At 36.6% G+C, this 15,521-nt stretch overlaps 1 protein-coding gene across 9 annotated transcripts in view; it reads left to right on the top strand.

Moving 5' to 3' along the window:
• The window catches only part of LOC100852735 (regulator of nonsense transcripts UPF3), a 46,009-nt gene that overhangs the window by 17,754 nt on the left and 12,734 nt on the right, over positions 1–15,521 (top strand). For all 9 annotated transcript variants that reach the window (XR_009467165.1, XR_009467164.1, XR_009467163.1 and 6 more), the window contains exon 7: positions 6,413–6,560. Coding sequence is in view for 6 of the 9 variants with exons in the window: in XM_059741332.1 (XP_059597315.1) it covers positions 6,413–6,560 (148 nt within the window). In the remaining 3 variants the exon portion in view is untranslated. The remainder of the gene's footprint in view (positions 1–6,412; positions 6,561–15,521) is intronic.

Genomic DNA, 15,521 nt, shown 5'->3' with positions numbered 1-15,521 from the left:
TAAGTAAGGGGTTGTTTGGACCATAAACTGCGAATAGCCAAAGAGGTCTGTATCCATCCAAAACAAACTTGACTGAGACCGAGAAGGATCCTATTACCACCTCCTCATTGCGCAGTTTTTTAGAGTCCCAAATAATCAAAATCCCACCTGAAGCCCCGCATGTCGGAAGAGCAGCCCATTCCTTATTCCTGACCCGTCCAAACACTACCCACAAACCTTCTGTCACACTCTACCCTTTTTATTACCTGAATCATCACAACGTTCGGATTCTCTGACCTCAAAAAATCTTTAACCACCCTTCGCTTATTCCTTGATCCCAAACCTTTGATATTCCAATTGATTATTTTCACGGAGAAACCTTACAGACCCTAAACCACCAAACTAGTTCCAATAGGTCTCATATACTTGTGGAGCATTTGCTCTTCCTCTTGGAATAAACCTTAATATCCAGAGAACTTAAAACCTCACGCACTTTATCCATTTTCATGGGGGATAGACCATCTATTTGGAACTCGCCACCCTGGCTAACTATAACCAGATTGGAGACCTCCTTAGGCAAAATGGGTTTAGACTTATTGGGGTTAACACTCTCGGACATCTGGTTTGAAGAAGCAAACTGGGCCTCCACCTCATCACGGACATGATTGCCATCATATTTTTGATAAAAAGTGCCAACAACGTCTTTTGTAGAAAAAATTTCAGAAATTGCTCGATTTTTCATAGGAGACTGAGAATGAGAGACTGAACTAGGAAGATCTGGACCAGAGGGACTCAGCAAAGGAAGTGCCAAACCACAAGAAGGGGTAGAAGAAGACTCGGGTGATTGAGAAGGAGAAGACAGGCATACCTCCAAGTTTTCAACTATCGGCATTTCACAATTCCCCTTAAAGCTGAGCCCTTTACCCCTGATTTATGGATTAGAAGGTAAATCCGTGATTGATGAACCATGGAGATACGACCCCACTCGACCCAAAAAACCTTCTTTGTCTTCTTCAAAATGGGGATTGCGCAAAGCCGCTTCGCCTCTTGACGACGAGGCCCCTTCCCCTGAACACCACTTTCGATTCCTTGTTGATTGACAGTGAAAGAGAGGACTCGCTCTTAGTCCTCGTTCCATTTGAGATCCTGCCCCGAAATCCTCTTCCATTAGACACTCTTCGCTAACTGACGATGACTTCTTGAGCAAAAGAGGCTTACTGTGACTTCGAAGTCCTTGACGGCGATCAAAACTTGGAGGCAAAAGGGTAGTCCACAACTTCTTTGAAATGACCTTCTCTTCCTTCTGCGCAAAGCCTCTCGTTTGAACCTCAGAAGCTTTCCCCTTTCTCATTGCAGAATCTTCTCCCCTTCGTAACAAATCCGTCTTAACAGAGGGATTCATTCCTCCTATTCTTTGGCCCAACCACGACGGGCCTTTTAAGTTACAACCCACTATTGGGGTTGATGGTGGGCTATGGTTGGGAAGAGACTGGGCCTTTCTCTCAAAGGCTTGACCATCCTCATCAGAGAAAGCCTCGTCCTCATTGGCCCTAACTTCAACTGGATCTTGAGAGTGTGCAAACAGCAGAAGATCCTGTGCGCTAGAACGTTGAGGATGACAACGCTACAATCTCGTGGGCTTGAATACCAATTGGACCAGTAGGAAGCCCACGGTTTTTCGTCCCAATCTGGGCCTTAACAGGTCGGGCTTTAACCAAGGTCTCAGGCATAGTGGGGCCGTTATTGTTTCCTTCCACTGGGCCTAGGAGACTCCCTCCCCAGCCATTCTCCCTTTTGGAAGCCAAGTTTGAACTTGAATAACGATAATGTGATCGGGGGAGAAGCCTCCTACTACAACACTCATTATCCCTAGTGTTACCGCATAGCCCCTCTGCATTTTTTGGCCTCTGAGAGATGCAACCTCCCGCTGGCATCAACTTGTCCCTGCTACGGGTTGACTCAGACCTGAAAAGGTTGTCTTCTTCATCTTCTCTGGTGACTGAAACTGTGATTGTGAATGACCAAGCCCCATCTTCCACCTCTAGCAATGTAGGTAGCACGACATTTGGAAGCATCTCCACCCACAATTTCACCTTCGACAAGTCTATAAGCTTCAAGGAGTCCCGTGCCACCTTTGTTACCCTCTCCCACTTTTTCAGAATGTATTTCAACTGAACTTCATCCCACAAATGAAAAGGAAGACCTTTTAGTTCTAACCAACCCCTTCTGAATTTTCCAAATACAACGATATTTTCTCTTGGTGACCATCTCCTCAGAAGAATAGACCTTCCTCCCACTAATAAACTTCCTTGCTCTTGGTACCATTCGGCTCTCCTTACAGAATCCACAAAGAAACACCCCTTGTAAGCGGAAATAGGGGTTACAGACACCATTCCTTTTGTATCCATCATCCTCGCAATAACTTTTCCTACATGAACCCAATCTTGAACTTTTTCTATGCATTCACAAATTACAGCTCTGGCCCATTTTCCAACTGGCAACAGAGCTCCATTCCTAGGTCCTCCCTTTGCAACCACGTTTGTGTAGGACCGACATCCTCTGTAAATGCCCTTACTCGCCTGAAAATCTTCAAACGTCTCCTTTGAAACTCTTTTAGCTTGATCAAAAAAATCTTGCACTGAAGAAATCGCCTTCCTAAGGGCATTAGTGGTTTCCTTTTTGTAACAATTTCTGTAATTTTCATGAATCGCCCTCTATTATTGTAACAAATCTCCATCAAGTGAGTCTTAGTCTTGCCCCTAATCTTTCGAATAAAACCCCTGGAAGCCTCCAACTCCACAGATTTCTCCAAATGCCTCGACAACCATTCCAACTCCTCCTTTCCAAATCCTACTGAGACAACAAACCCTCGACTCCTCTCTGTTATTGAGATCCAAGTTCCCCCATTGGAACCTTCAAACTTTACCTAGAGAGCCTTTTTCTCCACTTCAAAAAACTTCGCCATCTTCTGAAAGATTCTTCTTTAGATAACCTGTACAATAGCCTTCCATGAGCAACAATGTAACTACCTGACTATGGTGTTGGTGATTTTGAACCATTTTTTCTGTTCCAGCTTATTTGAAACCATAATTCCAAAAGTAATGTGTTTCCAGATATGTTCACAATCCAACCCATCTTGACAACTACAAACTCAAATTACTCAATCAATGGGGAAACCATCATTTATCTTCATGAAACATTAGATGGGTGCAACTATGCACATGGGATCATTACGGCAACGGACATGGAAGGGATAGAAAGAGAGCTAAAATGTAAAAACTCTTTGAGACTTAAATTAAGAGGACTTACTGTTCACATTGGTCATTATTCTTGCTATAAGAAGAATGTTACAGTATTTTGGACTTCATTAACCTATACATAATGGTTTTTTAGGTTGATTTTTCCTATTTTTTGGGTTTTTGAATAGAAACTAACAACATGACAGAAATGAATACACTTTGTACTAAGGATAGAAATAGAAGTGTTAATTAAAGGTGTGCAGACTATAGTGCTACTAAATTATGAGTAGCATAATGGAATTTGGGAGTGGTCAATCAAAGTGCAAGACATGAAATGGAGGTATAAAGAATTTCAATTGAGTTTCTTAGTCTAGGAGATTAACCTTGGAAATTATTTTCAAATTTATAAGATTGATATAACCATTTAGAAAGAAAATCCTTCTTATGGTACTCATGCATTGAGTTTGTAAAGGCATAATTATGCCTCTGACAAGATGATATGCATCTTTTTGAAAAAATAAAATAAAAAAGTAGGTCTCTTGAGAAGATGTGAGTTTTTGAAAGAGGGTCTATCATTGTATGCTAATCTAGTGAATGAGAATTTTGTTTTTTGATTGGCAAATAGAGATATGGTAATCAACACTTAACTCAAGTGGTAAAGGGATGGGGAGGGTTTGTAGGAGGTTCTAGGTTCAAGTCCAAATGGGGACAAAAATTTACATATAAAAAAAAGAGGTTGGGGGGGTGGGGTGCTTCTGTGTACACTGGAAGTATACTGTGTACTAGAAACAGAATAAAAATAGTGAATGACATGGCATTTGGCTACATCCTTTTTTGGAATGGTTATGGATGAATTTAGTGGTATATTATGGAGGAATCCAAGGATTCTGTTGTCTATATGGAATATGATTTTGGTTGATGAAACTGGAGCATTGGTTAACTATGAATTTGAAATGGAGAGTTCCTGAATGATTTGGGAGTTCTAGGATAAACAAGATTAAGACCTAATGTATGGAAGTAAGTTTATCAAAACTAGGAGCAGAGTTGAGGGATGAGGGTGAGACTGAAAAGGATGTTTCCGCATATGTAATTCAGGATGAACAAATTCCGAAGAGTTACTTGATTGTTTACTAAGCATCAAGGTTGGGATTTACAAATGTGGGTTTTGTAATGTAGCTATACTTGTTGGCCATGCTTTACAGCATGGCATGCTGGCAATCGAGAAACAACTGTTCAATGAGCCTAACTAAAGTAAGGATGTTGAGATGCATGATTGGCGGTAAATGAATGCATCTTTTGAGAAGTGAGAGGTAGCACTGAGGATGAAATGAAGGAAAGTTCTCTATGACGATTTTGTCACCCAACAAAGCCGATAGGAGTTTGTGATCCTCTTTGATTTCAGGAATGCATGGTATATAAGGACTGGTGATGGACCATGAAGAACCTATCTGCTTCCAGTTGAATGAGTTATATGATCTGGAGGACAGCTAAAAAGAATGTGGTCCTAGAGATTGAGAAAATGGCTGATAGCTGATGTATATATAAATAAGTGGTTTCCTTGCCCAAAATATAGGATCTTTGGTGAATTCAGTTGACTCATATAAAACAATCTTGGACCTCCTTTTTTCTTTTATTTTTTTGTTTTTTGTTTTTAATTTTTGTTGTTAGACTCATCATTATGGACCAATTGGTAGAAGAGAAATAGGTGAGGATTCAGTAATATTGCAAAAGTTGACCAATCAATCAAACAGTCATTTATGTATAATTTTTTGGAGTGAGTTAGAGTGTAAATGGGAGGACTTTCTTTGTCCATGCTGGATTTTGTTGATGGACAGAGCTCTATGTAGTGGGTGGGAATTGTTTTTTGTGTATTCTACCACTATTAAGTGTGCTTTTGTGTATTCTACCATTAGGTATGACCTTTTGGTGCCTTTTTTATACTGTGTATTAAGTGCACTTTTTGTTAGGCACTATTAATATAATAGATATTCTCCTATAAAAAATAATGGTTTGTAGAGACTAACACTATTCCCCCAAGGAGTGACCCCTTGTTCTTGGATCTTTCATTCATCCATTTTCTGCCACTCTCTTTATATGGGGGATAGCTTACTCTACTCTTCCAAGATAGGGAAGCAAGATGGGCAAACATTCCTCTAATGTAAACTTCTAATTATGGGATTAATTGGTAGTGCATAGAGTGTACACTTTGATTGCTACGAATGCACACCTATCTTTTATTTTTTTTTATTTTTTATTTTTTTATAGATAAAAGCAGAAGAAAATTTTATAAATGAAGAAAAAAGAGGCCCAAAGCATATAAGAAGTATACAGCAGGCGCCAAAAGGCAAAAATTAACAAAAAATAAGAGGGGATACAAAAAACCTTACCCGCCCTCACCTAGAACCCAACCAATGAAAAATGTCGATTAAAGGTAAAGGTCCATCGTCTATATAAAACTTAATCCAAGACCAAAAACTACACACAAAAGAATTCTTCATCCTATGTATTGAAAACTCTTCATTGTCCAAAGTTATCCTATTTCCTTCCTTCCACACCTATCCCCCTTGTCCCCAATTTTTGACTGAAATATTGGTCCAGAGTTGCATCAGAGCTGTTAACCTGGGATCAGTTATAGTAATATTGGCACAAAGACATTCACTATGCCCCAGATGTATTTCCACAAATTGTAGAGAGGTTATTCTCATTCTCTCTTTATCTAGGGTGGTTCTCCTTGCCGCTATTATCAAAGTCATCAAAATTTTGCAGATTGCATATGTGATCCATTTGACCTTTCATATGTAATATCTTATTCATATGTAATATCTTATGTGAAGTGAGTGACCAACACTTCAGAAGCCCAAAAAAAAGAAAAGGAAAAATGGTACAGAATGTATAAAAATTGGAGAAAATCAAATTGTATCTGTTTGGCTTATAGATTGAACATGTAAGTGGAAGGATGCTTTGCCACCAGTAAACTCCATGCATGATTCTTTTCCAGGTGGAAATGGTTTTTATAGTCTTGTATCATTTTGTTGTGTGTGTGGCCTGTGCTTTGACCCTCATCCTCATTTTAGCAATGTTTATTGTATGTTCAATTTTTAGTTGTGTTTGCCCATCTAGATATCAATGGTTGATTGCAAGGTGAGATAACAGAAGTATAGTGGTAAGTAATGCTTCTCTTGTCTGATGAGCAGTATGTTTTACGGGATACTGCAAAGAGCACAAGTGCAAAAGACAAGTCAACGTTCATTCTGGTTCCAAAGCGAGATGACCAGCTGCTGTCTGATAAGTCTGTTAATCTAGCTGCTGGAGGTGGAGCTGAAGCATTGGAAGAGGAAAGTGGTATGGCTGGGAAATGAATTCTAATTGCTCAGTGATGATGTGTTGTACTTTATATCATTGAACATTATAAATATTTGTGCACACACATTCTCTTGAGGTTATAATTATGTTTCACATGCACATACTCTTGCTGGTGACACTGCTGGAATCTGGATCAACTATAATTTTGGGTCATTAATGCATGTTATTAGTGTACTATTATTATTATTTTTGTTGTTTTTGTTCTGATGAGTAAATTGTTGTCTTCACTGGGACTTGAACTTGGAACCTCTCACAAACCCTTCTCAACCCTTAACCACTTGAGCCAGGCCTCAAAGGCTTGTTGTATTGTTATTTATTAAAAATCTAATCATCTTGATTGCGTGCATCACTTTTCTTTTTTTCCTGCATTTCATTGTGAAGGTTTAACCTCAACCTGCTGTTGTTGTTCAATTATAGTAGAAACTAGAATTAATGTTCAAATGATACTCTGCTAGAACTGTAATTACCTGCTTAATTTAATTTTAAAGATTCTGTTTTGCCTATGGACAAAACTTTTATTTCTGATTTTTCAATTGAATTCTTTTAAAATATGCCCTTCTGTGGAAATATCACCTAGTTGATTTTTGCATTTCAACCTCACTTTTATTTTAGAAGGCAATTAAGAAAAACAAGAAGAATGTTTGTGATTCGGTAGGAATGGGATAGAAGATCCGCTTTTTCTTTGTTGTCATATGGAGAGGGAGCTTTGGAATAGAACTTTTAGGCTTGCTTTTCTTGGGTTTGGAGGCAACCACAGGGGTAGGGTATGCTGGCCCATAGCTACACTTTATGTTGGTTGAGCTGGTTGAGAAGAATGCTGAGATTTTCAAGGATTGATGGAAACCTATGGATTCAGTTTGGGAATTGGGTTATATCTTTTCCCCAAAGTTGTTGGGCATCCCATTAAATGCAATTATGTTTGATTGATGAGAAGCTACATATTGGCTAATGGTAGTGTTTTGTGTTTCTTCTCCAGTAGGCTGCCTGAACCTCTGCTTCGATGATAGTTCTCTAGGTGATCTAGGACAGTTAGGCATTGGTGGATTTAACAAAATCATGAGGGAGGGGTAGTTAGACTTTTTTCATTGGCCAATGTGCTAACCTTGTTGGAAGGGTTGACCTGGTAAAGATTTTGGATATCAGTAATTTGTTTGTGGGGGGAAATTAAGCGACAATTGTAGCCCGGATGTCTTAGAGAAAGAGAGATCATTCTTTGCTGCACAATATTTTGGATCTGTCTTTGGAGGTTGGTTGTTCTTTTTGGTCCACATTCCAAAAATAACCATTTGGTAACTTATTTGGCTCATGGTGCAATTAGGTAATAGATTTTTGCAGGGCAATCACATGCCTCTTTGAGTTGTTATAATGTTTGTTGTATGTTTTATTATATTGCTTTTACTTTCAGGCTTCATTAAGGGTATCTTTTCACATCTCCACGTATTTATGGTTTGCAGGATCTTGTTGTTTCTGGTAAAAAATATTAAGGTTTTTTTTTCTTCAAAATTTTATGTACTCGATGTTTATTGCTTTCCTTCCTGCCTTACATTGTCTCGCATGAAGCATGACTAACTGAGTGCTTGACACAACATCCTTGTGGCCATTCAAACACTGCAGATGCATTCTCTTCTCTTAATCAGTCACGTATAATTTGATGAGCAAATATCCCCTTTTTTTGGTCAGAAAATCTTCATTCATCAATCAATTGATAAATACAAAAAGGATGAACAATCCTTCAAGGACGTACAAAGATTTGTTAGAAAGTAACCAAGAAACTGGATCCACAAAAACTAGCCCAACCTCAAAATGGAAAAAACCAACTTATGTACAGTAGATAAAAACAATAGACACTGAAGGGGGAAGAAAGTCCTCAACAAAGGAGGCAAAATGCTTAGCTCCTTGTTTGGCTAACCGATCTATGACTTGGTTGGCTGAGTGAGTAACCTAAAAGAAAGAACAAACCAACTCGCTTGCAATATTTATGATTTTGTGCGTCTTGTTGACAAATTTCTATGGGCCTCTTTCTCTATTAGTCACCAAAGATATTAAAGTGCCAGAATATCCTCTACAACTAGATTGGATAAGCATAAAGCTTTAGTCTGCAGCAAACCCTCCAATCATGTCGATATCCCTTCTTTGATAGCCAATCTTGCTTCTGCATTCTTAGAATAAGCTCTTGATACTTTATGAGAGTGATTTCTAATCACACCTCCAATACCTATTCGACCAAGGTTACTCAAAGAACATTTGTCAAAGTTTAACTTTGCTGAACCTATTGGAGGGGGTAACAAATTAATCATAACCAGTGTTGAAAATGTCAGGATATTTTGTCGAAATATCGGTAAAATTTCAGGTATCAGAAGGGCTAGATACGGCATATGGAGGAGAAATCTTGATCCTTTGATTTTTCTAAGTTTCATTGTTTTGTCGATAAATCGGAGATATTTTGACATTTTGCCGATAATTTTTTATATTTGACCGATTTTCTGGAAATTTCGTCACCCGTGCTTCTCTTCTCTCAAATTTTTTAAGTAATTGGGCCTACAAAGAATCATGAGTAATCGGACCCAATCCAAGCCCAACTCCATCCTAGGCCCATGTCCAATGTGTGAGTTGACATTGTGGCGATTCTTATTAAATGTAGCCTTTTTTCCTTTTAAACTTTCGATGTGGGATTGCCCACACTTAAACCCAACAAAAAATTCATAAAAGGCCAACTTCATAGGCAAGGTTCAAACCTAATTAAAGGACATGAAAAGAAGTGGCTCCTACCATTGGACCATGTTATAAATAAATAATTTAAAAATATTATAAATTAATTAAAATAACATTATTAATTTTAATTAGCTTAATTTTTTATAATAATTAAATATAAGATAAATATAAATTTATAAATAAAAATATGAATATTTTTAAATAAAAAAATATTTATACATATATTATCATTTTTTTATATCCTTTAATATAGCTAGACTAAATATATTATAATTTTAATATCAATATGTTTTTAAATTCGATATATCATTATATAATGTCACAAAATATATATAACAATTTAAATATGTATATTATTTCATATTTTATCATTTCTTGAAGTTTTCATCGACATTTCTATAAGTTTTCATCGATTTCTATCTCACTGATATTTTTTGTCAAACTTCCCACCAATATATATCAATATATCTGTAAAATTAAACCGATATTTTCATTCTTGATCATAACTTTCTTCTTCGATCTGATTGAGTGGCTAACACTCTTCCGATCAAGTATTAAATGATACAAAGGAATATCAACGATAAGCTTGGTGATTGAGGCCTATAGGGGGGGAGAAAAAGTAACTCAAGTCCTGCATGGCATCCACACATTTCCATCTATCCTAAAAGATCCTTAGATTCCTCTCTAGCCAAATAAACCAAATCAAGGTAAAAATAGCTACTTGCCAAAGAATCTTCCCTTTTGGTAGGCTTTCAAAGCCTTTAAAGGAGATTCCAAAATCTCTACCATGCCTTTGGGAGGAACCCATTTGAGATTGGCTATGCCAAACGATCTATTTTAATGTTCTAGTGCAATGGGACATTGAAGAAAAAGATAGTCGACTAATTCACTACTCTTTAAGCACATAGCACACTGGTTTGGTCTTAAGAGCTTTGTAGGGCCTCCTCATTTGAAAGAAGTTGTCAGTATTAACATTCTTATTAGCCACAAGCTAAGTAAAAGCCTGAACCTTAGCTGGAGCTTTTGTGTTCTAGATTAACTTAGTAGGAGCAAGCAAAAGAGGTCGTAATAGTAGAGTGAGGAAAGTCTACAAGTGCTTTATAGAAAGAGGTACAGAAAAGTTTTGAGGGTGTCAATAACCAAACTCTTTTATTTAGAAAGGAAGGTAATATGTACACATGATGTAGGGATGATAGGAGGCTAGGTAGATCCTCAATCTTTGGATTAGAAAGGTTTTGATGAGAATTGAAATTTCAAGATGAATTTAAAGAGGATGAATCTACAATTGAGGAAACAAACACATTCGTAGTTCTCGTATCTTGTAAAAGATTTGGAAATTGAATCTTGAGAGGAAGCTCACCCAACCAAGAATCCTCTCAAAAATGAATTTTTATGCTATTTGCCATCAAGTACCGAATCAAATTTGAAAAATCATTGAAGACCTGTGATATGGCTTGCCAAGGGCAAAATGTGACCACTTAATAGCAATGTTAGCATTGTAGTCATTGGAGTGCAACCCACAAATGCTTAGGATGATACCAAAAAGTGTTGCAGTCTCTAGGAAACCTGTATAACCACTTACCTGGAAGGGCTATGTTCCTCAAGCAAATATCCTTTTTAGTATCCCTCTTTGCGAGTCATTAAACAAGGTTGTGGAATTGGTTTTTATGAAGTACCTCCCCATTTTTCTATAAGCTAATATAATTATAGTTGATAGGAACTTACAATGCATGATGGAATAATATGATTCCTACACTACTAACTATTTTTCATGGTTTCTAAAGAAAAAAAATTGAATTAGAATTTTTTTTCCTTAAAAGAATTATTATATTAATAGTTTAAAATATACTTTAAGGTTAATAATTTCTAGGAAAGAACATCTTCAAAAAATGAGTTGAATGCTCCTTGTTATCAAACGACATGAAATTTCTTTCCTTCCAAACTGTCCAAAAGATACATAAAGGAACTACTCTCCAAACTTCTTTTCGTTTTTTTCCCATAAACGAATCGTGCCACCCTAATAGGGCCTCCTTAATGGTAGCAACTTACACCCAGTGGATATCGAAAAGATCAAACAACAACTGGCAAAGGATCTGAACCATTGAACAATTGAGGAGAATGTGATCTATGGATTTTTCTTCTTCTTTGCAAAGAAAACATCTATTGACCAAAGACCACCCTCTTTCCTAAAGCTGATCTAAAGTCTAAACTTTCTCCAGTAGCCTCCCACGCAAAAAAGTTAACTTTAGAAGGAATCCACGAATTCTAGACTACTTGCTTTGAAAATAAAACCAAAACCCTCGATTGCAAAGTGGCATATAATTGCTTAATAAAGAACTTATTATTGTACAAGTTCATCCACACCATTTTGTCATCCCTTGCACTATCAACTACCTTTCCTTACAACCCTAAAAATAAATCCTTGACTTTATCTACTTCCCAATCATTCAAGGGTCTTGAGAAACAAGAGTTCCAATGACCCCTCTCCCCTGTCTAAACGCAAAGATCTGACACCCATGCCCCTTTTGAAACAAATAAGGCATATAAAGAAGGGAAGAAAAGATACAATAGTTCATCCTCATACCATTTGTTCTTTCAAAACTTCACCCTGCTCCCATTTCTCACCATAGAAAAAGAATTACCCAAGAAAGTGTTCCATTCCTTCCTAATGGATTTCCAAAGTCCGACATCATACCCATATCTAACTTCATGGGACTACCACCCATCCTCTTCCTATTCATATTTTCCACTAATTACTTGTGTCCAAAAGGCACCTCTTTCAACTGCATACCTCCAGTTCCATTTGCACAAAAGTGTCTTATTCAACAAAGAAAGACGCCTAATCCTTAACCCCCTTGCTCTTCTCCAAACACATTGTCAACCACTTCACAAGATTTAACTTTTTCATCTACCCACCACCACCCCATAGAAACTCTCTTTGAATTTCCTCCAATCTCAACATTAAACTCATATTTTGATAAATTGAACTTCTCAAAGCTCTAGTGCCCAATGTTTTTGTATGATATAACGCAATTTAACTTTTTAAATCCTATTATTTTTCATAAAAAAATGATTTTTTATTAGTATATTAATGCTTCCAATATATATGTATTTCATATATGCATGCTTATTTTTTTAATTTATTTTTCATTATTTAAATAAAACGTACAATGCAAGATTCGATGTGATGTAGGATATGGAAAAATAAAAAATGATACACGATAGATTTTATGAGTTAATGACCATAATATAATATGTAAATGAGCTTGGGTATGCGTTGGCTTTGTCAAAGGAGGCTTAGGTGGGGGATTTATGGGAAGACTTAGGAGCCGGTGGTCATTAGATTTTGTGCTTCACTAGGCACTTTAATGATTGAGAGTTGGATGTTGTTGAGACCTTTTTCTCCACGTTGCTAGGAAAGACAATTAGAAGGGAAGAAAACAACAAGGTGTTTTGGAAGGATGCTGAAAAGAGTATGTTTTCAGTCAAATCTTTCTATTTTGTCTTGGAAATAGGGAGGGCAGTCCACTTTGCAACAAACATTATTTGGAATTCGTGGGTCTCGTCCAAAGTGAGTTTTTTTGCATGGAAAGCTAGTTGAGGAAAAGTTTTGATTTTAGATAATCTTCGGAAGAGAGGGTGACCACTAGTGAATATTTGTTTTCCTTGTAAACTTGAGGGGGTCTATTGATCATATTCTACTTATTGCACCAAAACAAGGATTCTATGACATCTCTTGTTCTCCTTATTAGTGTAGTTTGGGTGTCCCTTCTTTGGTGGAAGATAACCTATTAAGTTGGCATGGTTCCTTCATATGGAAGGAAAAGAAAAAGGTGTGGAAAGCTGTCCCCTTTTGCATGTTTTGGACAATTTGGTGGAATGATTGGTCAAAAGATAAGGTGCTGGTTGGGAAGTCTTTTTGAAAACAGTTATGAAAAACAGTTTTTATAACGAAAGTGTACAACAAAAGATAAGATGTTTTGTACAACAAAAGTGTATTTGGGAATTTGAAATGTTCTTTACACAATTTCTATGTTTTTAAATATGTTTTAAAAATAATTTTTATTTGTAGTGTTTTATTTTTAATCATTTTCTATATTTGTATAATTATCTTTTGGATTAGCCCTTAGAAAACAACTAAAAGATGTTCTTTGAAAACAATGTATTTTTGTTCTTAAAAATAGAAAACTGTTTTATGTTTTTTGGTTGTGAAATGTGTTTATCTGTTTTTTTTTGTTGCAGAGAACAAAAAACTATTTTAAAAAATAGTTGCCAAATAGGTCCCTGTTTCCTGTTTTATATGCTTTCCTTTTTTTTTTTTCTTTTTTTTTGGTGTGGGGGGGGGGGGGGGAGAGAAATAGAAAACTGTTTTCAAAATATTTGTCAAACAGGGCCTAAAATTTTTGTTTCTTTGTACTCTTTCAGCTTAAGGTTAACATGTACAAGTGAAGGCTCAATGCTTTTGTTTGATTTTGTAGATTGAGGGGGTTTTGTTGAGAGTTAGGGTGGTTTATTGTGTCCTCTCTTTTGACGCCTTCCTTTAGGTGCTCCTTGTATATGTCATGTGTACTCTGGTGTGCTTTTTCCTATTGTTAAGTTATACATACCTATCTTTACCTATCAAAGAAGAAAAAAAAATTGTAAATGAGCTTGATCTCACCATTTCCCCATTTCTACTTCTAGATTTTGTAAATTGAAAATAATAGTGCATACATTCGATTCTAATCTTACTTGGTTTGAAACTTTTGATTATTAAAGCATCTTGTTACTTATTCTATTCCTATCTTGCTTTTTTTTGAAATATCTAATTCTTAAATTTTTTTTTGTTTTGGATAGTTCTAGAAAGGGGGGCTTAGCCCATGTACACAGGATGTATACAAATAAAAGGAAAAGAAAAAGATCATTCACACCTTAATTACCACCAAATATGTCAATAAAATCTATACGCCTACTTTGTTAGGGAATTTAGTACTTATCTTCATGTTCAATACATATTTATCCGGCAAAATCATCCTTGTGCAGAGCAGCCAATGTTGTCACTCACCTGTTGTTTGCATTAAATCATTTTGGACATTGTAGAATGGTCTTAATTGCCGTTTCATCATTTTAGAGGAGTGGAGAAGTAAAACTGTTTAGGAGCAAAACAATGTGCTCCACCCACCTTTTACCACCTGAGCCAACTCTTTGGTGCAGATTAATATTATTCTTTGATTTTGGCTGTGTTTTGGTTTCTGATTGATGCTGATTCAGTTGTTGGAACTTGGATAAGTCAAGGACTCTAGATTATCTTCTATGGTGGTTCTGTTTCTTCAGAATTTTTGACAAATCTTTCTAATATCATTTTGTGAACTGCATGAATTTGACCTGTGTGAATATTGGTAAGATATTGGAACTTTGGGCAGCCCTCATATGTTGGAGTAATGGCAGAGGCATCTGGCAGTGTTTTGTATTGCTTTGCTTTGGGTAATTTAACTTGATAAACATGATGAAATATTTGGGCATGAATGAAAGTCCATGAAGGCTCTATGGGAGGTTATGCGTTTTATTTCGCCTCTCTGTGCTTCAGTCATGGATGCTTTTGGTGGAACCTTATCGAGCTTGATCTTGCTAGATTGTAGCCTTGGAGGTTTGTTTAGAAAGGGAGGGTTGAAGTTGCTTGCTGGACAAAAAACTCCTCTAGGCTACATACTCGAACTTAATCTTACTGGTTACTCATTGGGTGACTGGGGCTGGATTGGAGGATTGGTTACAGAGCATATGTAATGCATTGAGAGGATTCTCTAGATTTTCCTTTTTAGAATCAACTATTGAGGTGGAAATTAATACATTTTGTGGGTAATGCTTTTCACTAGATCTTTGGGACTGTCCAATCCCATAGTTCAGGGGGGGATTTTACTATTGTTGTGTCTTTGGAATCAAATGCAAAGCAAGGTCAATGATGGTATTGGGGTTGGTTGTGTCAAATCTTTGACATAGCTAGAGTTGATATTCTTTCACCTAGATTATTTTTCAGCTTATCAGATATCAGATTATCTAGCTAACTTCAATTTTGACATTTTTATAAGGGATCCTTCACCTTCATAAGCACTGGTTTTTGTGCATGTTTCGCTGTTATTTTGTTTTCGTGGATTTTTCTTCTATCTCCTCTTTTTTTTTTTACTATCTTTTCTAGTGGGTTTTTTCTTCAATCAGATTTTGCTTTTTGGGAAGGATAACTCATTTTTCCTA

Source organism: Vitis vinifera, chromosome 12, assembly GCF_030704535.1.
Source record: "Vitis vinifera cultivar Pinot Noir 40024 chromosome 12, ASM3070453v1".
NCBI classification, from domain to species: domain Eukaryota; kingdom Viridiplantae; phylum Streptophyta; class Magnoliopsida; order Vitales; family Vitaceae; genus Vitis; species Vitis vinifera.
This window is presented reverse-complemented; position numbering and strand designations above follow the sequence as displayed.